General features: G+C 40.9%; 1 protein-coding gene across 7 annotated transcripts in view; it reads right to left on the bottom strand.

Moving 5' to 3' along the window:
• Positions 1-2,759: 2,759 nt before the first annotated feature.
• The window catches only part of LOC103464925 (calmodulin-binding transcription activator 1), an 84,194-nt gene continuing 59,698 nt past the window's right edge, over positions 2,760-27,255 (bottom strand). For 2 of the 7 annotated variants that reach the window (XM_008409339.2, XM_017304870.1), the window contains exons 7-22: positions 25,764-25,917; positions 18,523-20,372; positions 16,877-17,003; positions 16,333-16,467; positions 11,365-11,513; positions 10,243-10,427; positions 10,092-10,170; positions 9,731-10,004; positions 7,618-8,135; positions 7,348-7,493; positions 6,937-7,183; positions 6,743-6,811; positions 5,959-6,104; positions 5,799-5,870; positions 5,623-5,653; positions 2,760-3,562 (exon numbers count right to left, since the gene is read on the bottom strand). In XM_008409339.2, the coding sequence (XP_008407561.1) occupies positions 3,530-3,562; positions 5,623-5,653; positions 5,799-5,870; positions 5,959-6,104; positions 6,743-6,811; positions 6,937-7,183; positions 7,348-7,493; positions 7,618-8,135; positions 9,731-10,004; positions 10,092-10,170; positions 10,243-10,427; positions 11,365-11,513; positions 16,333-16,467; positions 16,877-17,003; positions 18,523-20,372; positions 25,764-25,917 (4,215 nt within the window). In that variant the 3' untranslated portion in view covers positions 2,760-3,529. Of the gene's footprint in view, positions 3,563-5,210; positions 5,654-5,798; positions 5,871-5,958; positions 6,105-6,742; positions 6,812-6,936; positions 7,184-7,347; positions 7,494-7,617; positions 8,136-9,730; positions 10,005-10,091; positions 10,171-10,242; positions 10,428-11,364; positions 11,514-16,332; positions 16,468-16,876; positions 17,004-18,522; positions 20,373-25,763; positions 25,918-27,255 lie in introns of those variants that run through there. The other 5 variants (XM_017304867.1, XM_017304866.1, XM_017304871.1 and 2 more) reach the window with 4 other exon arrangements.

Raw genomic sequence — 27,255 nt, 5'->3', positions numbered from 1 at the left:
GAAAGAAAGAAAGAAAGAAAGAAAGAAAGAAAGAAAGAAAGAAAGAAAGAAAGAAAGAAAGAAAGAAAGAAAGAAAGAAAGAAAGAAAGAAAGAATCATAAAAAAATGAAACAAACCATGAGTTCAGAGACATTCTGTTTGAAGATGGAAAGCTTTGACTGGAGGCCGGGCTGGATCTGCTGTAGGTGAGATCGATGATCTTAATAAAAGCAAATATGTTGCTGGAGCACAACCACACAGTAAGAGATGTTCAATGGATATAAAAAGTCTACACACCTCTTGCTTTGTAATGTAAAAAAAAAAGTGATAGATAAACTTTTTCCCTCCTAAATAAACAAATTGAAATCTTTTAGGCAAAACAAAAACCCCTGAAATAAAGTGGTTGTATAGGAGCGTGGATCCTCTTTTGCTGTGTTTGAACTCCAACAATCTCCCGTACTGCTCGCACGCTTGGGCTGTTTTAATGGCAACACAAATGTGTTTTCTTACGACGAGATTGATCCAACCAAAAATCTGTAGAGCAACCTTCAAAGTCTTCCAAAAGCATGTGGGGGAATGCATTACGCTGTCACAGAAAAAAAGGCTGGACTTTTTGTTGTTTTTATTTTGGTGGAAGTGAAAATAAAATAATTTCTGAGAATTCTGAAAAGTTAGCACTAAACCTTCAGGTTTCTGCTAGAAAGCTGAAGATGAACAGCCAGTGCTCGGACATATCATCTGAGGAGGGCTGATTGCAGGAGACGTTTTCGTAATAAGGCATATATGAATAATTTTCAAGTAAGAGTGAACAAATATTACCAAGTCAACATGCGTCCTGCTGACAGACTCTAACTCAAGCTGTAATAAAATCAGAACATGTTTCAGCAAAGCTTTAGTTTGGGGTTGTCCACACTTATGCAACCACATTATTATTATTATTATTATTTAAAAGATTTCAGTTTGTTTTTAACTGAGCGGTAAGGTTCAAAGAAAAAAAAAGTAAATAAACTGAATTTATAAAGTCCCTTTTCTCAGACAAAAGGTAATCAAGCTCCCCCATGTTTTCCTGTACAATGCAGTTCAAATTAAATTAACCAAATAAGCAGTTTCACATTAAATCTTATACACCAACGCCTATATATAAGCCTATGTTTCACATTAAAGATGGTAAGAGATGAACATCTTTTTGTATCACAGGATCCTGGCATTTTAATGTGTGCAGACTTTTTACACCCACTGTGGCACACCTCTTCTCTTCATTATTTACCAGTCACAGCATTCACATTTTAACATCATCGGCAATTTTAGCATCGTCTTTTGTACTTGCGTCGTCCCCGTCATCTCTTTATGCATAAGTCTACCTTTTTTCAGACAAACTTCAGGACTTGTAGGTCTACATCTGAGCTAGAACTAGGTTTACTATTGTTTACTGCCAGCATGTACTGCCTCTGTGGATCTTGCTGATAACTTTAGAGTACTGGTTTCCCCAGTGTAACATACTGTGTTTGTTAGGCAAAAATAGCATTCATAATGATTGGCACTACTGGCAAAACAGGTTTAATTTTTGCTAGCCAAGAAACAAAAGCACAAAGTGTAAATGGTTTTTTGTTGTTTTTTTTTTTTTTTCGTCTGAAAAATCATGGTTTCAGCTTACTTTGTTTTCCCACTTATAGTTCTAATGTTAGATTTTTCGTTTGCATGCTTTTAAGAAAATGTTCTTTTTCAATAACACTTATACTGGATACTCTTAAAGTGAAGCAGTTAAAATCCTCTCACAGTCCATAGCCACTAACATGTTCTTTTAGCTGTTTCTTTTGTCTTAAATCTCATGCACATTACTTTGTCTGTATTATCTACATTATTTACAAGCAATATGCCGTCCTGTGTACCCAGATCTCTGTCTAAAGTTCTCGTTACGGGAAGTAAAATAATTTATAATCTTAAATACAGTCTTCTTATGAAAAAGTTTCAGGGTCCTTGTATCCCCTTACCTCGTCAGTTTATATACAGAAATATGCAATAGTCCAAAATATGGATTTGATCGCCCGTATAGGGGCTAATACAGGGAGCGGTGCCCTGCACAGGGGCAGGTATCGGACCCATGTCCTTTACAGAGCAAGCATAGAGACCTCTCAGAGTCAAGAAGAAGTCAAGGCAATGTTATGTGACTCTGTCCTCAAAACCACAGTTAGGATTTGGAGGTTCACGCAGAACAAACTAACAGAGACATTTAACCATTGGAACATGTCATATTTTATCACACCGGGAGGGGGAGGTTTTTTTTGAGTTTGGGGACCAGTCTCGAGCTAAGCCACTCTTGAGCCAGTTAAAGAAAGAATTATACCCTTAAATAAATAAATAATAAATAAAGCACCCAAAAAAAAAAACAAAAAAGAAGTCGTTTGTCCTTACACGGTTCACATTACACAGGGCAAGGATAAGTCGATGAAGACATGAGACACAGTTACACATAGAAATACGAAAAGAAACAACACTAAAGCAGTTTTGGCAAGCATGCAGGAGCTCGTAGCTCAAACACATGCATTGAATTGAACGAACACGGACACACCACGTTGGGCAAGCAAAAGTGCTGCCGCTGAGAACAACTCCATACAAAGTCCATGTAGCAAATTAAGACATCGTTATTCAGGCCGCTTCCCTTTTCTCTAACAATGCTCCTTGTACATTCAAGTGCAGTTCCTCCCCCCCTTTTTTTTTTTTTTCTTTTCTTTTTGATTAGGTGACTAATAGCTTTGTAAGCCGGTGAGTCAGAGTGGTTGGGTGATACTGTGAGATACTGAATCAGCAGAATGATTTGCCACTGTAGCTCTGTAGGATGATATAGAGGAGGAATAAGCGGGGGAGGGGGGAATCCTTGCATGCAAATGCAACACAGAAGTGAGTTTTTTTTGGTTTATGGTTTTCTTATTCTTTCACAGATCTCTGTTTAGATACAAAAGAACACAGCGGGGTTTTGTGTTTTCTGCATGTCAAAGTTGCCTCTTTCGCTAGCCAGCTGTTCCCCGTCGGAGCCTCTTCAGCACATCCAGCCACTTGTCTCAAACAGCAGGATGTTGTCGTCAGGCACTTCCTCTTTTTTTTTTTGTTGTTTTTTTTGTTTTTTGTTTTTCCTTTGAACTGCTAGTCCCGCTCGACAACTTGCTCTTGCAAAGAAACATACCCATGAGGAGTGCAAAGAATGCCATGAGGTTAATGTGATGGCCTCCCAGTTAAACTGGAGGAGGATCAGTGCTGTGAGCAGAGCCTGGTTCTGGGGCTCTGCCCAGCAGTATGTCTGTCTGAGCTGCCATGATGGACACCTATCCTGTCCTCAGTCTGTCTGGGAAGAGTTTTTTTTTTTTTTTCCTCTTGAGAAATGAGGCCAGGGAGGTTGAGAGCAAGGAGGAGAAAAGAGGCGACAAGGAGAGGGCAATGGAAAAGGAGAGGGATGGGGGTGGGGCAGGAGAGATGGATTGGGGGGAAGAAGAGGGGAGGAGGGTAGATTGATCACAGGCTGATGGGGCTGTGTGCAGGGCCTGGTGATGCATTCTCAGGACCCCTGGCCTTTCTCTGCTCTCTGGCCCTGAGGAGAACCAAACGCACATTAGACACAATCAGAAAATAGGTTTACAAGGTCGGTGTGAACGTACGGAGTGACTCGCTAAGCCGTTCACATTGCATTTTGTCACATTACAGCCACAAAATTCAGTGTATTTCACTGGGAGTCGATACGATAGACCGACACAAAGTAGCGCATGCTTTTCTTACATATAAAAACCCTGAAGTTTAGCATGCATTTGGATTCAGCTCCTCCGACTCAACATTATGAAGAGACACCTGTTGTAGCAAATTACAACTGCGAGTCTTTGCACATCCAAAACTAAATCTTTAACCCATTTTTCTAAAAGAAAAACAAAACAAAAAACAAACAAACAAAAAACTCAGGCTCTGTCAGGTTGGTTGGAGGTGAACAGCAATGTCTTAGCAAATTCTCAGTCAGTAGGTCTGGACTTTAATTGTCTCATTCATGAACAAGCTTTTACCTAAACCATCCCTTTGCAGCTCAGGCTGCACATTTCAGCTTATAGTCCTGCTGGAAGATGAACCTTCACTCCAGTCTCGACTCTTTTACAGTCTCTAACATATTTTCTTGCAGGAGCTACAGTTTTAGCCCTACTTTCCATCCTTCACGGCTATCTTGCCTTTCTAATCTAAAGGCCAGATCTGTGGAATGGATGGCTAAAAGCAGCAGATTTTCCCACCTGAGCATCGGATCTATGCTGCTCCTCCATGGGCCTCTAGTTATGAGGCAGATTACTATTCTTTTATATTTTGCAGTTTATGTGGGCAGTCATATCTTGGTGGGTTTGCAGTTGTGACATACTCTTTTCATTTTCAGATTATTGATTAAATAATGACTCTTTGAGATGTTCAAAGCTTGGAATGTTGTTTATATAACCTAACTCATCCACAACTTTCTTCCTGACCTGTCTGTTGCATTTCTTGGTTTTTTTTTATGGTGTTTGTTCACTAATGTTCTCTAATAAACAACAACAAAAAAAGAAATTTCCAACATACTTCTCATGGTTTCATCTGACAAAAAAAAGAAAGAATCGATAGCACTTTATTTGAAGGGGGTGAATAAGACTGACATAACACATGTCATAAATATGAATAAGCCTTCATGAATATTTATGACTGTTGTCATAAAGCATATTTTGGTAAATTAGGACACTTTTAAAGTTGACATTATTCAAAATGTCTTTGTTATGACAACTTGACATTAACCAATAAATCATTACTGATATAAATTTGTTATAAAAGTATTACTAATTGCACTTTAAAAATTAGGTATCTTTATGTTATTAAAGGTAAAGTTTAAACAGTAATGATTTCTTGGTTAATGTCAAGCTGTCATAACAAAGATATTTTGAATAATGTCAACTTTGTATTAAAAGTGTCATAATTTACCGAATGACGCTTTATGACAACAGTCATAAATATTCATGAAGGCTTATTCATGTTCATGACATGTGTTATGTCATGTTTATGAAAGTGTCACGACAGTCTTATTCACCCCCCTTCAAATAAAGTGTTACCAAAGAATCTATTGCTAAGCTTCCATTTCCTAATAAAATATATTGAACTTTGTGGTTGCAATAAAACAGAATGTGAAAAAGCACAAAGTGGTAAACTACTCTTGCAAAGCACTTTAACGGCAAGTTGTTTTCTTTTTTTTATATCATCCCTCAAATGTCAAAGAGAAATCAGCAGATGTTTGACAAACTCTCCTTAAATTCACATCCTTACACAACAGACGTACACTCAGATCCTCTGTACCAGCTCCATCCATCAAGGCACACAAAAAATTTGCATGCCAAGCAACCCTCGATGTCCCCTTGTGATAATCGGAACATGCCCCCAAGAAGACCGTATGCAAGATTTGCATCTCTATCTGTCAGTCATGCACATTTATTGTCATCATTCGGCAGTCCTTCGAGGCAGTCAGAGAGAGATAGGGAGGAAAGAAGAGAGCAGGAGGGAAGGATAATGATCCAGGAACTCCTCTGCCTCTCCCTCTCCTTCTGCTGTCATGCAAACAGGCATCAGCCTTCGAAAGAGAGGGAGCAAGAGGGGACTCACCTGTTTCAGAGGCCTGTGGTCCATCAAGGGGCTTCACAGGAGCAGCAAAACAACAGCAACTATTAGCACCGCTGTTAATTTGTGTATGTGCATTAGTGGGTGGGTGGTATGAGTGCATGACATGGTGCCCTTGCGTGAGATGAGTTTGAGAATGTGGCCGGAGGCTCCCGGCTCACCTGTGGCGGCAGCGGAGCAGGAACCTCAGGATCTTGCGAGCAGCCTGGTTCTGTTTTTTAGTTAGGATGCTGCTGCAAACAAAAGACAAGCGGCAGATGTTTTAGTGACATTTCTTGTGCAACCCCAGCGACGTCACACCCGCGTGTGCACATGGAGCACCTGAGGGAGTGCTTGTAGGAGCGGTAGTATTGCTGGATGAGGACTGCTGCCCTACGACTCTGCTGGAACTTCCTCTGTTCGTGGAAACTCCGGAAACGACTCTGGATCAGGATGGCTGCCAAAGTCATCCTCTTATAAAGTGCATACTGTAAGGGAAGACAGACATGAAGCGTGATGTTAGCAAAAAAGTGTTTTCTGAATTTTTTATTTTTTTTGTATGTTTTGCTTCTTACTTTTCTACATGGCCTTCCTCAAGTAACTTTACCCTTTGGACCTTTCCACATTTTTTATGCTACAACCACAAATTTAACGTGTTGTCTTTGGATTTTGTGCAATCTTGCGAAATGAAAGAAAGTGATCTTACACATTTTTTTTTATGTTTAACTTATAGATATCTGATAAGTGTGGCTCGAATTTATTTTAGCTCCCTTAAATCTGATACCCCTGAATCAGTTTCCACAGTCAGTCCTCAGGGGTCTGTGTCCTTAATGTCCTGATGTTAAAATATCATGTAACTAGAGCTATTTGCTTTGTGAATCAGACACTGAGTTGAAGCAGAAGCAAACGATTGTTTCTCAGTCCTTTCTGAGAGTTTTTACATCTGTATTTGGTGCCCAGAATGGCCATGAGGGAACATTCATTTCCAGTCAAGACATTCAGAGTATTTTCTTTAACACACGCAGAGACCTACAAGCTATATTTACACATTTAGTGTAACACAACCTACTTTCCAACAAAAAAACCCAAACAAAAAACAAGTCTCTATTAAAATCAACAATCTTACCTGCTTGTATCTCTTGTAGCAGCGTTGAATCACTGCTGCAATCTCTTTGTGTTGTTCCTGAATGGGACCCTGAGAACAACAAAATTACTGATCACATCGGACCGCCGATTGACAACAGTGCAAGGAAGCGTCACAGAGCGAGATACGCGTCAGCCGCACCGTCTGCAGGAGCAGGAGCGGAGGTCATAACTTGCCTTGTGTTTTCTGAGGGAGTGCAGAGCACGCCTGATGGTTTCGTACAGCTCTTGCTGCTCTGACTCAGTCATGGCTAGACAGGAGGAGCTTGTTTTCAACTTCTCCTCCTTCATAGCTGCACAGAGGAAGGAGCTCCAGTCAAAGGGAGACGAGGGTGCTTGGTTTGCATGAGGAGTCGGCTGCTCCTCCAGCCCTGAGAGTGAATTTGGTTTGGGGCTTGTAGCCTGGGGCTTAGATTTTAGAAACCTGCACGGAAAACAAAAACAAAAACACTGTGTCAGTGACACACGTTCAGTGCTTTAAAAAAATTATAAATTAATATAGCAACTTCTTCTTCCATTTTACTTCACAAGAAAACATTTGCAGAATTATTTATATAACCGTGGAACTATCAAGAGACTTTGACTCACCTTTCCACCTCATCAAGGTAACCAGACAATGACTTTACGTCACTGCTGATGCCAACCTTTGCAGAATCTGTTTCAGTGACTGTGGTCTGCTTAAGCCTTCCAGCAGAAACATCCATAATGTGATCAGCAAGCATCGTGATATCCACCTATAACATGTGAAGGAAGTTTTAAAGTTGACTTTTCCTGTCTTTTCTTTATGTAATTTTTAAAAATGTATTCCTTACACCAAAACATTCTCTGAGTAGAGCAAAATAAAACCGCTCACTATACCTGCAAGTCATCTGAGTGATCCTGGTAGGTCAGCAGCTCAGTCTCCTCTCCCCTGTCGGACAGCACTCTCTGCCGCAGATGGATGGCCAACCGTTCTTTTCCTTGAATTCTCCGGACCAGACTGTTTTGCCCAAGAGACCGTCTCAGGCTCCACACGTTGCCCCCCTCAGACCTCCTTATCCTGGCCTGCAGGTGAGAGAACGGGGCACCGGGGAACCGAGGCCGGTCCGGGGTGGAGCTGGCAAGAGGTGCTCTCTGGTAGCTGAGCTCAGTTTTTTGGGACTTGGGTAAGACGGATTGGAGAGGATTAGGCCTCGGGGAAGAGTCGAGGAGGGAGCTGATGGTGTTGGCGCCGGGGGCCGAGTTGGCGAGCTGTTGTTGGCTCGTGGGGTTAGATTTGAGACGCTTGGCTGGGGGCGGACCTCCTTGTTCCACGTTGGCTCCTGGTTGGGGCGTTTGACCAGTTTGGCTCCAGCTCTGGTTTAATGGTTGGCTCTCTGTTCTGTTTCTTCTCACCTCTGCACAGGTGAAAAAAAAAAAGAAAAAGTAAAAAATGACAACAAACCTTACAACGTACCACAAATTCCTACCAAAAACCACATCCTGCTCAGTCACAAAAATGACCAGAGTTCAACTAAGCCAAAAGGTATTCAAGAATAAAAAGAAATCGACATAAACTCATGACGTGAGGAGCTCTCATTTCTTAGCAAACCAAAATGAATGTTCAAGGAGAAACTTCTCGTGTCAGATAACAATGTCACTATAATTTGGCATAATTTGTGAAGCCTGTGTTTTAACACAAAATTGCAGTGTCTCTCAAAACTATTTACACTCTCTTAGATATTTATATTTAACATCTTTAACATCTCAAAGTGGTTTTTGCCTGTTGTAGTCACATTCTTCAATGTATTTTACTGGAAGTTAATAAGATAGATTCATGCAACAAAGTGAATAAGTATAGAAATTTAGGAAAATTATCCATAATTTTTCCTTTTTTTTTTTTTTTTTACAAATAAAGTCCTCTAATCTGCTACCCCAAAATAAAATCCAGTTCTGCCAACTGCCTCCAGAAGACACTTAATTAGCACAAAGTCCACAGCCGCGTGTGTGTGATTCAATCTCAGGATAAATCCAGCTGTTCTGTGACGGCCTTTGGGGTTTGTTAAAGAACATTAGTGAACAAACAGCATCATGAAAAGGTTGTCCTGTTTGCATTTTGCTGCGAGCTATTTCGGGAACACAGCAAACATGGGGAAGAGGGCCTTTGTGTCACATGAGGCAAACACTGGACGCTGCGCTTTCATCTGAAATGCTGTTAACCGGAAAACCGCCTCAGATTACTGCGAACACAGGACTGCAACAGTAAAATACGGCATCAATGTCACACTGTGGCATGTTTTTCCTCTGGAGGGAAGGTGGTTATAGATGGATGGAGCAAAATACTGTAAAATCGTAGAGGGGGGTTCACCTTCCAGAAGGATAACAACTCTTTACATGCAGCGAGTTATAATGGTGAACACATATTCACGGCTCACATTTCAAATCTCTATTATCAAAAACTTTGAAAAACATTGTATGAAATACCATCACAATTTGATGAAGTTCTCACAAGATAAAAAGTAAAGATGTTCAAGGACTATACTTTTATAAGACACTGACTTTATCCTTGAGAATTTAGAAAAAAGTTTGTTTTTAGACTTCTACAAATTAAGTGATGGGTGGTGTTAACATTGCAAAAAGAACATAATTAATGTTTGTTATCCTTCTTTTAAGCTTAGTGCCATTTAGTCTCACCAGTAAACATTAAGTATATCTAAAGCTGGTATAAAAGCTCAGACAAATCTTTTCTAAGTTAAGAAAATCAGTCAGCCAGTGCAGCGTAGAACATAAGATAGAAAATGACACTTAGTGAGCTTGAAACAGGCTGTTGGATGGATTTTTATGGCTTTTGCACAATTACTGACCACTTTTGAGCAGACTACTCCCTTAATACCAGTCAAAATCCTTATAAAAATGTCTCTAGTTAGTTTCCTTCATCAATTTAAACATCAGTCCTGAACAAAACATATTATGCTTCTGAAAAAAACAAACAAATACAAGATGCTTTTGGAACCTGGGGTTGGGTTGGTGTTGGAGCTGGAGCTGTTGTTGATTCCTCTGTTCTGCGATCCTCCTTTCCACTTCTCCGTCCAACTGTCCGCAGGCTGGCCCTTCGTTTGAGGACTCTGCTGCAGCTGCTCCAAGAGCTCGGCCAATCGAGTGTGACCACGGGACCGGGCGATATTCAGCGGCAGGCGACCCAGAGAGTCAGGAATGACAAGAGCTCTTGGATCCCACTGGTACAGAACCAGTGCCGCCTCAGTGTGGCCCAAAGCACACGCCCACATCTGCAGAAGATAGAATAACATAAACCTCATACACACAGGGAAAAAAAAGTGAAAAAAAAGAAGAATGTAACAGTATCGATCACTCACAAGTGGCGTGCAGGAGAAGTGGTCGACGTTAAGAGGATCCACTTCCAGTTCCAGGTCAATGCTGTCGGCATGCTTTGTGCTGTGGAGTGAAGCAGCAAATGAGAAATCACTTCATCTTCACAGCGGAGGGTCACGTCCGAGCGTTACTCACCGCCAGCGGATGAGTGTTTGGATGAGCCCCGCGTAACCCTGAGCTGCGGCCAGATGCAGTAGCGTCATTCCTCTGGAGTTCGTGCTGTGGACGAGCTGGTTTGAAGAAGTCCAACAGGGCTGGGACATCATCTTCTCGCACACCACCACCACACGACCCTCAAATGTGCTCTGATCAGGGGAGCTCTGAGGGTTGAGAAGGAAAAAAGGCAAATGAGATAAAATGTTGGGAAAAATTGCATCCAAATGTCCAGCTGCCAATACCACTCTCTGGCTTTATTTGGTTTCTGTCCTGCTTTTTTTATTTTATTTTATTTTTTTGAAGTCATGAAATAACAACAATATCCTGGGTTAGAGAAGTAGCAGTCTGGAATTATGAGATTAAAATATCATATTTTGCTTTATGCATCAACTCATATATCCTTTTCTTTTGTATCATTTTTGTGATGTCAAAATAGTAAAAAAAAATGTTTTTATGGGTTAGTTTAAGGACAAAACATGTAGAGAACCTCACACCTCACTTTTTGTTGCATTCAATGAATAGAGGAACAAAAATCAAATTTTTCATTATTGGACTAGTTGATCACTAATCTATGGGAGAGGATTAGGACCATAGGAAGAAATAAAAAGGAAGTTTGAGTTTAATCTCAGATTTTTTTTACCCGGTGGATCTAATCTTCTCTACTGATCAGAGTCAACTGAAGAAAGATTGGTTGAGTTAACTCTGTCCGGTTGACTACTGTATCTCCTGACTCCTCTCCTCCTTTTTGCAGCACATTTGCAGGGAAAATAAATAAATCTAAATGAATGCACATTATTTTTAGATCAATAAATGAACTGAAAAATGTGACAAAGATAACTCATAGAAGTGTCATTTGATCAAAAGTTTATTTCATATGATTCATTAAGGTTTAGGATATTAAATTCTGTCTGTGCTTGTAAGTTTAAAGAGAATAACATGTTGCAGGACGAAACTTCATCTTTATGAAACACAGTTTTACAAATTAACCTTGACTGATTTTCTTCACTTTGATGTTTTTATTTTCCTTCTTCTTCTTTTATGTTAGACACTTTTATTAAGTTGTACAGGAAACATTTCCACACAACGGACTCTATGTCTTACTTGAGACCGCTGATCATTGGCTCCTCCCCCCTCCACTCCTCCACCCTTGGTTGCCATGGCTTCTGAGCCAGGGGTCTGATTGGTTATTTCAGCCATCCTTTGCTCCATTTGCTCCAAACGCTCCAGAATGGACATCCTGAATTGGGTGTCTGTGGAAATGCAGGTCAGAGGTTTAAATCTGTTTGTCTTATTTAGGTAAGTGGGCAGAGTGCATTACCCAGTCCTTCTTAAAAAAAAAAAAAAAAAAAAAAAACTGTGTGATCCCATCTTCTGCTCTCTCTCTTAGTTTTCTGTTTTGGTTACTACTATTTCATGCTTATTTTATTTATGCTCCTCAAAGCACAGGATCAACAGGGAGGGTGGAGCAACACGTTCAACTAAAGAGCTTTCATCTCTCTGGCATCTTGGGGAGAGCAGTTTATTCCTAATAGAGAGTAAAAAAACAACAACATCCCTGTATTGTAGCTGTCATACACAATACTGCTCTGTTGTTCTCTCATGAACACATCAAACAAAAACAGATTCACACTGACTGTTTCACAATAACAGAGTATAATTCAACCATCCAGCAGCTCTCTGCATCCAGAGGGGGAAAAAAACATTGAAACTATTCTTTTATATGCAGATATTTGAATAGTTTTGATTTGGGTTTTGAGTAGAATATGAGGTTTAACTACCGTTTTTTTTTTTTTTTTGATCACCAGAAGCTCCACAGCTCCATTGCTGTCGAAAATAAATTTACTAGCACTTCGATAATGGCTCTTTAGCATCACAAAAAGGCTAAATACAACTACCTTGGTAGACCTCAGGGTTTTTAGAGAACATTAGTGAACAAACAACATCATAGAGTCCCTAGAAGATAGGTCAAGGATAAAGTTGTGGAGAAGTTAGGCTTATGAAACAATATCTTGACCTTTGAACACGTCACTGTCCATTGTTATTTTAGCAAATAAATAAATAAAAATAAAAATAAAATCCAAAAATATGAAATGCATGCAGTCGTACAAGAAAGCCTCCTGAGTTCTGTGTTGTTGTCATGGGCCTTTACAGGAGCAAGAGTCTCCTTCTATTGTGGTTGGAGGGATCAGTGGAGCTGTCCCCTCCTCTTGGTGCTGAAATCGCACAGGTCAGCCAACAAGAATAGACGAGCAACATGGTTTACTTCAGTCACACAATTTTCTGTCTTACTGCAAATATAGCCACAGTCATGAGTTAAATTGCAAAAAAAGGAAAAAAAAAAAAAGGAAAAAAAAAAAAAAAAAAAAAACGAATTAACCAACCCAGCCGCCTTCATGTCTATCAACTGCAACATGGCAGAAAAGTGCGATCCTAACGCAGCAGCTGTAAACAATACACACCTGAACGTCAGTAGAACAGCGCGATGAGAAGATACCACCAGAGTCTTTGTGTCTGCGGCTGTTTTGGGTTTCTGTTCCCGCTTCTGCTAAACCTCCATCAGTCTGAGGTGAACGACTCACACAGCCTCGCTTCTCCAGTCGTAAAAAAACAAAAAAAACAAACAAACAAAAAAAAAAACACACAAATAAAAAAAAGAAAAAAAAAGAAAAGCGGAATGCAGGGAGGAACGGAAGGAAGGAGGGAGGGAGAGATAGAGAACCGTCTCTCCACGTTGTGTGTGTGAGGGGGAGCAGCGCTTCAAATCCGCCCGCCACTGATCGAGCTGCGGGAGGCTCGCTCGTCATCGACACAACAGACTGCACAGACCTGGGCATTAGCGTGGTGGCTGCGCCGTGTTCACACGCGTGTTTAATAGCAGATCGCAGTTTTATCCCCCCCGCCCCCCTCTCTCCTGGAGTGAGTATTTGCCCTCATATGTGAAGCCAAAACCGAGAATATGTGCAGATGTACATTTATCGGCTCCCATTTACAAGCTCTGTCCGCAGTTGTTACTGTCAAACGGAGCGCCGTGTGTGCCGTCATGTCCTTGTCCTTTATTACAGCCAACAGTCAGCATGCTGTGACTAAAAAGCCGCATTGCCGCATTGCGCAACGCAGAGACGGGGGCGAAAGCGGAGTCAGGACAGGGATCGCCGATGGGACCCATGTGTTTCCAGGCTGCAACTGCATTGGGAGATATATTTACACACAGAGGCTGACCCTGGAGCCGTGAAGACATCTGCAATAAGTACCAGCAAAAGATTAGTGAAAGAACGTGTCATTGTCCTTTAGCTCCGTTTAAATCCGCGTTGAATGCCATAAAACTCACAACAGGTTACGCAACCAGAGGTGAATGTAAAAAGAGTGACTCTTGTATATGCTCACACCGTAAACATATGCACCAAACCACTGTATTGTCCCATCTTCGATCTATCGATTGGATCAATCAATCAACCAACCAATTCAAATCAATTTGCCAATTTATGATCAATTTGCATGCAGAGAGAATGCAACAATAGGAGTAGCTTCAAGACCAGTTCAGACATACAATGACATAATGCTTCTCAAAATAGTTTTAGCACAAGTCATTTATAACAACACTGAAAAGAAGGAGCAAAGCAGCAAATGAATTAAATAAAACCCACCACCAATTGCATTTAGAGGTTACTTAATTACTCAGAGTCCACCAGTGTGTAATTTAATCTCTGTATAAAACCAGCTGTTCAGAGATTTTTTCCAAAAACACTTGGGGCCCAAACAGCCTCACTATACTTTCAAGCCTGATAAAGGTCAGGCATAGAGTTGTGGAAAGCCTTAGTGGGAATAAGTTTTCATTTTCCCAAGCCTCACTAAGAGAACAGATAATCCATCATCCAAAAATGAAAAGATTATGGCACATGTGTGAACATACCAAGACAAGGTTTTCCACCTAAACTGACAGGTTGGGCAAGGGCAGCACAACTCAAAGAAGCAGCCAAGAGGCATATTTCTGGAGGAGCTCCAAAGGTCAACGGTGCAGGTGGCTTTGAAAAAAAAGAAAAGCTGTATGATATCCTGTTTGGAGTTTGTCAAAACCTATTAAGGCAAATATGTGGAAAAAGTTGCTCTGGTCAGATTAGGTCAAAATTCAACTTTTTGGTCAACAAGAAGAAACAGAACATGAAAAAGTCTCTTAGTAGCTGGAAAATACTTGAGACTGGGTGGAATACAAAGTGCACAGTCTTTTATTTATTAAAAAATGTATATTAAAGACCATGTCTGAAACCATCTATTACCTTCCACATGAAAATTCCGACTTGTATTCTGCAGTGTGTTGCTCTAGCACACAAAATTCTAATAAAACAGAAGTTTTTAGTTGTAATGTAGCAAAACATTAAGTTAAGAAGGTGTGAAACATCTAGTGAAGCAAAAAAAATAAATAAATAAATAAAATAAGATAAAATAAAATAAAATAAATAAAATAAGCTTCTTCTAATGATCCAGAAAAACAATACTTGTCTTGATTGTATGGGTCAATGTACGCCTGTGAAATCAGATCTTTTAATTGTTTTTAGGGGTTTGCATCAAACAAGTACATGTGAAAACAGCACAAAAACAGCAAATGTATTACATTTCTCATAGTTAAATAAATAAAAAGAAACACACTGACAAATGCTGAATTCTTGTTCATTTCAGGAGTGGGTCAGTCTGCAACACAAAGCATTTGGGCGCTTAGGGCACCAAAGTAGCTAGTGCCGGCCCTGGTCATAGCGTTTCTAAAGCATATCTACTTCCTGGGTTTCACTCATCTGTGTCACTGCTGCTTCTTATGTTCTCTGGAAATATCATATTTAAGTATTGCATGCAATATATAGGAAATATAATAAAACACAGCCAAAGCAGTTAAAAACATGTTTTGTTTTAATTTTCTTTACCGAGTGACGTGAAAAGAAACAGTAATACATGTACCCACATCTTCTTCCATACGTCCACTCTCAGACAGCCCTCCGTCCAGTTTCACAATGCTAACTTCATCCACAATAGGAAACAAGTCTAAGCTTATAGTCTAAGGTTTTTCAGGCAGAGAAAAAGACTGCAGCATAATGTGACTAAAACACAGAACCTCTCATAGGTCAGCACTGACCATGCCTCAGAAACTCTAAAAAAATCATCAACGTCTACATTTAATAATTGTTCAAACGGGGCAACTTTATTTGATTTATATGTAATTACATATTCAGTATGATTCTTTTTAAAAGAAATTAGAGCATGTGTCAAATTAGGACCAAAAGTACTTCTGCTTTTCATTCAGCACAGTTAAAACCTTTTCTGAATCTATGCAAATAACTTCCAGAGGTCACAACTGGGGCACACACAGAACCAGCAACCACACTGCAGAGAGGGGATAGCATTTATCTCCTCAGAGTCTAGATTTTTCATGACCTTATCTATGTAAAGGACAAAGGGATTGTGAAACAGGGCCAGCAGAAACTAGATTTTTATTTTTCTGAAGAAACGGAAACAAACATCAGTCCCTGCAAGCATTCCCAGAGCATCCACAAAGCTGTGGTTGGGAGAGGGGCTGACGTACGGCGTCTCAGCATGGTGCTCCAGCTGCAATATGGTAGATAAGACGGCCCTGCAGTGGAGAGTAAGGCGAGTTGAAAGGGCCCCTAGCCTCTGTCCAAGATCTGCTTCAGAGCTGCTGCAGGAACAAGGCTCTGAGAGACTTCTCATACCCTTTCCCTGAACCACTGCCATCGGGCAAACTGCAACATCAAAAGCAGAAACACCCGACTGCTACACAGCTTTCTGCCTCAAGCTATTAAAAGACTGAACTGCTGTTATTATCTTTCAGTTTATAGTGCAGCACTTAACTTATGCTCAAGCTATACTTTCAAATGTTTTTCTTTTATCCATTTAATCACTTTGTTGAGAAATAATTTGTACAATCACATGTAACTTTTCTCAATTCAAAAATGTGTCTGACACATTCAGGCAAAAGTCGAGGTGTGCGTGACTGAAAGGCTCTTTCCTGTTGAATGTGAACAGACACATTTATCTCTTCAATAAGCAAATTCTTTCTCTCACCATCCAGGGACAGCCAGTCGTGCTGAGAAGATGGCAGTGCTGGTAGGTCGCGCGCCTTATATTCAAACACCACAGAAGAAGAGATGACCTCGCCACCCATGGCCACCTGCAGCATCACCAGTCCTGTGTCATGAGCTGGGAAAAAAAGACAGATATCAAGAGAGTTATTTTTGGTTAACACTGAATAAACTCCACACAATGTAGCTAAACACAAAATGATTAATTCAAACCTAATGTTGCCCTAATGTGGATTATGCAAACCACACAGCAAAATAGAGGGCATTATTTACTATATTTTCCTATGTCTTGCTGAAAGAATACTCTAAACTGACCTTTATTTATCCAGCAAACACAGAGCCAACTGCTTTCTGTATCTTCCTTATCATCTTATTCATCTACCTCATCACTTTTAGCCTATTTTTTTTATTTTTTATTTTATTTGGTTATGTCTTTTTGCTCTGAAAAGCATTCTGTAAATAATATTTGGTGTTTGATACATTTTCTTCTGACGTTAATTTCTTCTGGAGAAAAGTTGTTGTGTTACCTGGGCAGTAGCAGCGCAGGACCCCGGGCTGGATGAGGGCAGCTGGGACACTGATGTGGTCGAAGAGGCAGCTGTATTCACTGCTGGACTCCAACCATGGACCAGTGATCAATACCTTTACTCCTCCCTGTGGAGCAAAAAAAAAACAAACAAAACATAACAATTTTCTGACAGGAGCTCAAAATCTTTACAATGAATCTAGGAGCCACAAAAACATCTAATAATGAGAAAAGGATATGGATACCATAACAACAGCATCAAAACAGAAAACTTGTTTTCAGTCTGCAAATACATCAGCAAATAGTAAGTTCTTTGATGCACTCTACGTTTATTTATAGTCTAAGGTAAGCCAGAAATGGAATTATTTAATGACCAGTCATTTACATTTAAGAGTTGGATCATAACTAACTTCAAACAAAACCTGTAAGGGTTAGAGCGATGGAGGTGGACACCCTGTCTTGGTAGGTTTGCAGTGGTGTGTATAAATAATTAGGCTGAAAGTACTCAAGGGTCTTTTTTTTCGTGTTAAAATGGTAAATCATATTATAGTGAATTATTTTCTATTTATCTGCATGTCGATAAAATACATAATCATGCAGATTATTCTGGTTTTGGAAAATTGTCTTGCATGCTTGATTTATTAAAAGGAAGTTGTACAGTTATCTGACTATTTGGGTTGAATGTTTTATGTTTTGTTGATCTACAAAATGTTTGAAAACCTATTTAACTAACATTAAAGAATGGTTGTACCCAAGTATGTTTTTAAAGTAAAATGTTCAGTGCTTGTGGTTTACTTGCTATTATGTTAACATGAAAGCAAAACAACAAAAACCAAAAAAAAAAAAACAACATAGTTTTTAAAAGAGAAAATATTGTGTTGTACCTAACATTTCCCATTTATGAAAAAAAAAAAAATCATATAAAATTGTTCCAAGGGCCACAAATGGCCCTCAGGCTACAGTTTAAACAATAGTAATTTATAAGTAGCAGACAACAGGGTGCGTAACACAAACCTTTTGTAAAGAAAATGTTAAAAACCATGAATCATTTTCTTTCCACAGCAAAATTGCGCCCTAAGTTATGCTGGTCTATCACATAAATTCCTAATAATATACATCTAAGCTCATGATTGGAACAAAATGGGAAGTTCAAAGGGTCTGAGTATGTCTGTAAAGTACTGTGCATTTTGGATGTTCTGAATTCCTTTTTTTTTTTTGTTAAATCCCAGACTAAATCTGCAGTTAAATGTGGGTTTTATTTAATAATTGCTCATAATTATTTCTGCTATGAGACTGTTTTTAAAACATGGTGGTTCAAAGATGAAGAGTTTCCTCAACTTTCATCATAATTCAATGACAGAACCGCTGTCTGAGTTATTAGAAGTGGTACACGCTCAAATTAATGAGGCCACCCAGGGGAATCTGGGGAAAAATTGAAATTTCATTAAAAGCCAATCAGCTGAGTCTGAAATACTCGGCCTCCTTAATGACCACATACTGTAGCCAAGCTGTCAGTGCAAACTGGGCTAAGCATGATTGCAACAGTTAACGTTAGTACAAGCTACCATCAATCATGTGGAGCATGGACTAATTTTCCTGTGGGGAGCAGTGATGAGTAAATAAAGATTACATGTTGGGTTTACTAACCTCTGGATAAGACCACTCTGGGGAGTAGTCCGTCACGCCGAATAGCCTGCCAGTTTCCTGGAGCAGTCCCAGTGCCCCCTGCTCCACCTCGGATGCCTGCAGGTGACCGGCCGCGGTGCTGTGTTCCTCTCCTGCCGCGCCATCCTGGGGCATCAGGACCCCAGAGACGGCTGCCGCCACCCCTCCCCCGGACCCCTCCACGGAGATGAAGTCGTTGATAAGATCGGAGAACTGGCTTCCAAATGACGCTTCGAACCCTTCCAGACTGATAGCCGCCCCGGCCCCGGCTGTCACTGCCGGTACCCCTGCACCTTGCTGAGGAAGCGGAGAGCTGTAAAGAGCACCTTCGATGTTAGCACCTACACCTATCGACTGAGGACTGGCCACCATTGAGCTACTGGCACCTGAAATGCTCACGCCGTTACATATAATTTCGTTTTCCGTTCCTCCTTTGCCCCCTCCGCCTTCGTCCCCCCCTCCAGTGTCATCTGTGGGCTGGAGAAAATGCTTGGCGTCAACACTCGCATAGGTCTCGTGGGGATCCCCAGGCTTGAGGAGCAAATCTTCTCCGTTTTCTGTCGGTTTCTCTAAGGCTGCGACCTCCTGGTGGCTCCTGCTGTCTGGTTGCTCGACGTCTTGCGTTGTCAGGGGAAACGACCCGACTGCTGCTGCTTGCCCATTCCTCGCACACAGTGCCTGTTGGTCTGTGCTCACTTGGTGGAGGTGTGCATGTGGTTCTCCGTTGGTGACAGGAGAGTCAGTGACCATCGGGGGGAGGCCGATGTAGGCCCGCGTTTCGCTGGATTCCTGGGTTGCCTTGGTGCCGTTGACCTGCAGTTGAGAGGGCTGGGTTGTCTGGGGGGAGGCCTGAAGGAAGAGGCCCGGGGAGGGGTGGTGTGATGGCTGATTCAGACTTGAGACGCAGGCCGATGACATGACAGCACTGAAGTCCATCTGCTCCAGGGTGGTGCTGGGGCTAAGGCCGGTTCCTTCTCCCACGTAGCTGCTCTGGGTTGACAGCGGCTGCTCCAGTGGCGTGGCCTCTGTCTTGATGTTGTTGACGAGGGCCGGGTTGTAAACGAAGCCGTTAGTGGAGCAGTGGAGTCCCCCATCGTCACCGTTGCATCCCTCCGTCTTCCCTCCGCCTCCCCCGTACGTCTGGCCCTGCTTGGGATTGTTGAGGAAGCAGTCGGGGTCAAAGGTCATGGTGGTCTCAGGAAGGCTGACTCCAACTCCAGAGTCCAAAGAACTGGATAGAACCAACTCTCCTCCTTCCCCTAACCCCACCCCTCCACTGAACGATGCAAACCTCTGGTTGTCAGGGGCGACAGCCAACAGGATGCCCGTGGTGGTACTCTCGTGGGTCGAAGCCAACAGGTGGGTGTGGCCGGCCGAGTATACCGAATCGCCAGTTAGAGTGGTGACCTCAGACATGAACACAGCAGTGCTTTGTGACAAGCCAGTGCCGATGGCAAGAGCTGGGCTGTCAGCCATGTCGCTGGCAATAGACAGAGGGGAGCTCTGGGTGGTGTCGGGTACCTCCACCTGGTTGGTCGAGGTGGAAGAAGACACCTCCATGCTGCTCTGTGGGAGAAGGGAAGGTTTGGTTATCCTGCCATTCCTCCTCTTGCCTCCACCTGCCCGACTCCGTCCCCCGCCAGGATTGGGCTCAGTCTGGCCCTCCGATACATCACTGTTCTGGACCTCCGTGCCATCTGCTTCCTCAGCTCTCTGGCCTGCTGCTACGCTGGTTCCTACTGCTGTCCCTCCTCCTGCTCCGGACTCCTGTTTGGATGAGATGATACGCTGCTTCACACTGGAACACTTCTGATGCAGGCTGCTTCCAGCACCTGACAGAAGAGACAGAAAAGAGAACAGGATTCAGGAAAGTGTGCCATTTTCTATTCCACCCTGTACCTTGCAAAATTATTATACCTTTTGCATCATAAACCATACACTTTATTGCATTTTAGTGGAAGTATCAGGATGTGAAAGACTACAGCTAAGAAGCGCATAATTCCTTTACAAATAAAAACCTAAAAACTTTGGAATGCACTCGAATCTATCACCCATCATTCTAAAACCCCTGAATAAAATCCAGTGGAACCGAGTAGATCCAAGAGTCACAAAATAAAGTCCACTTTTGAGTCATTTAATTTAATCATAAACACAACTTTTCCTTGAAGGCCACAGAGGTTTTGTTAGAGAACATCGTGAACAAACGGCATCATGAAAACCAGCAACCGTAGCAGAGTTAGAGTACAAAACACCTTAACTGGCATATCAGCTAAGGAAAGCATTGATCAGAAAAGAAGCAGAGAGACCCTGAAGGAACTGCAACGACCGATCAGCAGAACAACTAGTCCACACTTTCAGATTTGTATTTGTTAAAAAAACAACAACAAAAGAACAATATTGGGGATTGCCATCCTCAATATGGGTATTTTTGGAAGAGTGGCAAGAAGAAAGACGTTGTTTCCAGTTTGTCACAAACTATGAGGACCTGACATGGTCCTAAGATTTTGGCCAAAAAAGGCTAAGTGACAATATTTCTCTTTAACACAGGGTAGTTGATCGGAGTTGAAAGGAAGATTGTTTGGGATTGGCTGTAAAAAGCCTAATATGGGCTCAAAACCCTGCTACTGAGGCAGTGGTTCACCTTCCAGTAGAACAAGAACATACTCTAGATCTGAATATGAATCCGTGACAAAGTATAAGCTCTTTATCCAATCTGAATGAGGCTGTGCCTTTTTGCAAAGAGGATTGAAAAAAAAAACACCTTTGTAGAACCTGTTCCACTAGTAAAAGGAGGGTCCACACTTTCAGATTTGTATTTGTTAAAAAAAAAAAAAAAAAAAACAACCAATATAATTTTCCCTCAGCCTCACAATTATGATCTACAAAATAAAAAGCAGTCTGAAACAAGACAAAAAACGTAATAAAAAAAAGTCAAAGGATATGAATCTTTTTGCCAGATTGCAATTAGAGAGTATGTAACAGCACCCTCTACTGTTCAGAACCCTTACTGCAACGATTACACAAGTACTCTGATATAACTGTCACAAACAAGGTGTTAAGATGCATTCTATGTATTTGTTGCTCTTGTCAGGGAAATTAAACATCTAATATGCAAACCACATGTTCTCATTTACATTCCCAGTGTTTTGCAGTTTTAATTTCAGAGGTAACACCTCCCCCTCATCATCGACAACCACAGGACACAGGCACAGGATCATGTGCCAAGGGACACAAGAAAGCAAAAGGCTCTGTGAACAATTAGCACATGAAGTAGCACTTGCATCAACAAGACACAGCTTCGGGCTAGTCTCAAACTACCTTTCCAGACCACGTCAACAAAATAGATTGAACCTACATTATGGCGTGTGGGTATGGGTGTGTCAGTGTGAGTACTGAAATTATCTAGTCCAGTGGTCCCCAAACTACGGCCCGCGGGCCAAATTCGGCCCGCCTCCACATTTGGTCCGGCCCCCAGAACAATATCAGAGAGCGATCAGATTTTTTTTTCATATACCGTATTTTCCGGACTATAAGCCGTTTATATGTGGATTTTTCTTCAACCACCAGGGGGCTCTTTAGCAGGAAGTGAATCATTGGAAGTCAAAATTGGAAATAAAAGAAGAAMGCGCCCATTAAAACGGAATTAGGTTTTAATAGGGAATTGAAATTTGAGAATGTTGGTGGTCAGTTAAGTAGCATTGAGGGGGAAAGAAGATTTTTCGTTTTTTTTTTTTAAATAATACTGGGGTCATTATAAAAATTTGAGGTATAGATATTAGGATCCAGTAGACGGCAGTAGTGCAATAATAATGGATGCAAGCTGTTGTTGGAAACTAAAGAAGAAGAAACAGCAGCAGCAGAAGAAAAAGAAAAAGAAGGCGCCCATTTTCCTTTAGCACATGCTAGTAGCAGACACGAAGGATCAGCACTTTTACTGTTAGTTACCGTTCGGAACCTACCGTAATCAGTTCAGTTAAATCTAATCTTGGCAACTTTTTCTTTTTCAACCGTAATAAATGTGATATTCAATTGACCTGTTATGACTCAAATTTTGGGTGTCCGCCCCCCTCTGCTGCTGCTGCATTACTGTGGAAAACCTGGAGCGGCAGAGATATCTGTGGCTTATATGTGTATGTTTACTGGTTACAACAAAAAACTTTGGGGTTGTGGTTTATAGTCCGGTGCGGCTCATAGTTACGGACTATAATCCTTCCTGGAATTTTTTCTGTGAAGAACCCAGAGAGGGTTGTTTGGTTATTATTTATTTCATTAATAGTATTTTCCCCTCATCAACAACAACCACAGGACACAGGCACAGGATCATGTGCCAAGGGACACAAGAAAGCAGAAGGCTCTCTGGTCCAGTGTTTCTGGAAAACAATACATTTTTACATTTAGGCACTCCTGCAATCGTCACACCTTTTCTGTTACAAACTGACTCCAGCCCCCACCAGAGAAGGGAAAAGTTATGTGGCCCTCACAGGGAAAAGTTTGGGGACCCCTGATCTAGTCCTTCACGCTGTTTCATGAATATGAAATGCTGGATATTTTAGGCATGCTTGCCGGTTGCTATAAATTTCTCCGTTTCATGGTTGCAGTTTGTGTCTGCCTCTAGGTGGCAGCATGACTCTGATAGCTGCAGCAACCAGACTTACTGTGACTGGTAAAACCTAGCTAAATTACAAGTGTTTTGGAAGTCTATCTGATATTAACCACGGATTAATCTTAACTGAAACAAATCACTGCAGGAAAAAGATTTTTTGAGACTTTGAATATTGAATCCCAATATGGTTTTGCCAATAGTTCAATTTTACAAGCTTTGCAATACTAAATTAAACTGGCAAAGTATAAGAAACTCAAAGCAGCAACACGTGAAGGTAGAGGTGTGATTTTTAATGTTTTTTAAATGAAAAATTAATCAAGTGATCAGCTATATAGTGGCCAATAATTTCCTGGCAGTAGGCTAATTGATTAATAAAAATCAACTAATGGCACCATCTGTACTTTTATACGCAGCTGGGTGATTTAATTATAGACAAGACTGCCTAGCGTCAAATAAAAAGACCATTTACAAATCTTGGTACTGAAAAGACGTCAAACCTCCCTGTAAAACTGACAATTAGTAAATTGCTTTTAATTGATAACTTTAAGTTTGTGCAGAAAAGGATGAGACTAAATCAAACAACTAAGTACGAATGAATGAATCATACATATTTTTGCATGCAAACAATACATTTATCTAGTAAGACTTTATCAAAATCATAAAATCCTTAGATTTTACTCATTTTAACCATGTTAATTTTAATTACCAACAACAACTACAAATATATAAGGAACAAAAATCATAACTACCCTGCATGCAGCAGCATAGTGTGTAGCATAACTGTGTGTCGCATATGACTTTCCTAAGCAAGTGACTTTTCATTGACCTCGATATTAAAATGAGACTTGAGTTTAGAACAATTAAGTTCATAATAGACACAAGAAAGTAACTTTTTTTTTTTTGCTAAGATGGTTGAAATATTTATTGCATGCTGTAAGCAAAGGCCATCTGCTTCAATGAGTCATTCACTTCAAGGTATTCAATCACCACTTTAAATGTTTTATCATTCAGATGACAAATGTTTACCAGTGAATACATGGCAACTATATGGATGTTTCACATATACAAACACATACATAAATGATTATCACAAACCATTTGTAAAAGAAGGCTAAATTATGCATATTTTACAATCTCCTGCACTACGTCCTGTAAATAATTTAGTCATTTTCAGTGCTATTCACATTGTTTTCTGCTGTTCTTATGTAATTAATTTAAATCTGCACCAATTAGCACACTAATTGGTGCTTATTGTTTCTTCTAATAATTGTTTAAAGTAATTTTTAAAAATATAAATACATTTCCTACTTGGAATAATAAATAATGTAATCTAATATACAATGTAATCTACACTTAAACACTTAAGTGTTTAAATCAAGGATGAGCAAGTTTATTTATTTTTTGAGCAGTATATTATTTACTGCTCCACTAGATTGACTCATTTAAATTTGCAACTACTTTTTGAAACAAAGACACTTGTCAGCCAGTGTGAAAGAGTGGCAGCCCATTTTTAAAATATAAATTTCACTGTGTGATGTTGGCCATCTCTTTGCTACAACTATAACAGCCTCAACTCCTCCAAACTTTCCATAACATTTAAAAAAAATAAAAAATAATTCCTGGAACACATTTCTGAGGTCAGACACTGATGTTGGTTGAGAAGGAGTGGCTCGTAGTGACTGCTTTAATTCATCCAAAGGTGTTCCTTTGGGCTGAGGTCAGGAATCCACTAAAACCTCTTCCACACTAAACTTGCTCATCCTTGATTTGCTTTGTCTCCTGGCAAATCATGTTGCAGCAGCGAAAGGCCGTTCCCACACTTTTTCCATAATATTTTGAAAATGCGTCCGATATGCTGGAGGACTTATGCCGCATCCACATGGGAACGTATTTTTCAAAAAAAGGTTGTCATTTTCCAAAAATCTAAAAAAAAAAGGAATCATGAATCCACACAGAAAAACATAGAACAAATCCTCTCCCACCCGAGACCTGTAAGTGTCTCTAAACATTAATTTGGAAAGCCGTCACTAGTTCAATTGTGAAGGGGGTTGGGGGTTATAAATGGTTAATTAACTGGGAACTGGTGGTAAGACTTGAAAACCGATGTTCATAGACACCCTCCATGCTGTCAGAACAAGTTTAAACCATTTAGCAAAGAAGAATGTGGAAAACCTTTGGTCTCCGGAGATATCCACCAAAAGATTTGCAGTTGTTATTGCAGTAGAAGGATGTTCTGCAAAATAGTGACTCAAGAGCTGCTGAATACTAAAACACATCAGTGCTTTTAAACTTTCATTTTGTGAAAAATTTCAAAACCATATCTCCTTTTTCCTCTACTTCACAGTTACGCACTAATTTGTGTTGGTGCGTCACACAAAAATACCAGTAAAATCCATCAAAGTCTGCATTCATCGTGTGACATTAAATGGCAAGCCCTCAAGGGGTGTGAATAATTTCCAAAGTCCTGTATGAAAACGGCGTATGTGCTGGCATTAGCCGTCATGACAGTGTTTTAAATAAAAGCTAAATTAGTGATGTCAGTCTGGGACAGACAAACAGCTGCACAATCTGCCCTCTGGTGACTCTTTCGAGGGTTTGTGCTCAAGTTAAGGAGACTCACACATAGGTTTGAGCTGTCCAATGAGCTCCTCTTTGCTCCACTTGGCCCACTCTTTCCTGTCCGTGTTGATGGAGCAGAGGACCGGACCGCACGGCTTCCCACTGTCATCCACTGCCGGCACGTTCAGGTAGTGCACCAGCACAATGTCCGGGTTCTGCAGCACACAAACATCGACATGCACACTGTGCTGTGTTTATTGCAAAATGACATCCATTCATTAATTCAGTGATGGGTTTTTAAAAGCGCACAGAGGGCAGGAATGAAAAAAGAAGAAGAAGAAGAAGAAAAACAAGCTATTCACAAACAGGAAAGAAGGGCAGGGGGAGGAGGTAAACTGGGAGGGAAAGTGAAAGAGAAAGTAGAGGACAGGGAGGAGGTCAGACGTAGCGTGTCAGATAAGATTCTCTCACCTGCCCATAAAAGATTTAACAGCTTGAGCCCACTCATCACTCTTTCTCTCTCTCTAACGCTGCAGTGTCTACACGTGTGTGTGTTTGTGTGTGTGTGTGAGCGCGATACAGGATATATATGGAAAGACTGAACAAGAGAAACAGAGGGAGAGCAGCTCTCACTATACTGCAGGTCACCGACAGACCTATGGAATTTCTATCCTATGAATGATTCAACAAGTTTGCTCGTGCGCACGCGTGTGTTAATGTGTGTGTGTGTGAGAAAGAGAGAGGGAGAGAGAGAGAGCCTGAGAGACGAAGACTTTTTTTTTCACGATGAAAGATTCAGTAGACAGACTCAGGTTAGGGGGTGGACCTGCTGAGGTGGAACACTTTTCTCTCCAAAAGAGGGGTAGCACACTGGGCCGCTGCTGCTCAGCGCTCTGCGGTACAACACTGTTCATGGACTGATTTATAATCATGTTCGCTGATGTGTTTTGATATCTGTGCAAAGAGCAGAAAATGGCACATTACAGATAAAGCAAGTCAAATTTCCCTTCCCATTTTCAAGATGGCGAGATTCCAACTACTGGAGCATGCTGAAAAAGAACATATAACGGATCGGGGCGTAACATTTCAATTTGCTGAGATAGCTGATATTTCCATGTAGATTTTATGTGAAAAAATTGCGTAAAAAAAAAAAAAGATCACAACTACATAGCTGTGTACGCTTGTCCATATTTTAAATATGCAATGGTATTCGATATTTTCATTTGAAATTAGCTGTGAGAAATGAAAATTGGGGGAGTTTAAATGTAGCCAGACGTGTCCGGGAGTCATTATGCAATATGTCATGTGAAGATGATGAGGTGTCTGTTTCTTGAATTAGCAGAGTGAAAGACCTGTGTGTGTGTTTGTGTGTGAGAGAAAGAGAGCGCATATGCACACAACAGCTGCTCTCTGTTGCCGCTCACATGAGCAGCAGTGTGAGTCCAACATCTTTATGAAAAGCAACATGCTTTTATACACAATAGACACCTGTCAAGGTGTGTGTGTGTGTGTGTGTGTGTGTGTGTGTGTGTGTGTGTGTGTGTGTGTGTGTG

The sequence above is a fragment of the Poecilia reticulata genome, linkage group LG5 (assembly GCF_000633615.1).
Source record: "Poecilia reticulata strain Guanapo linkage group LG5, Guppy_female_1.0+MT, whole genome shotgun sequence".
Taxonomy (NCBI): Eukaryota; Metazoa; Chordata; class Actinopteri; order Cyprinodontiformes; family Poeciliidae; genus Poecilia; species Poecilia reticulata.
Note: the sequence above shows the minus strand (reverse complement) of the source record. Positions and strands in the feature narration are given on the sequence as shown.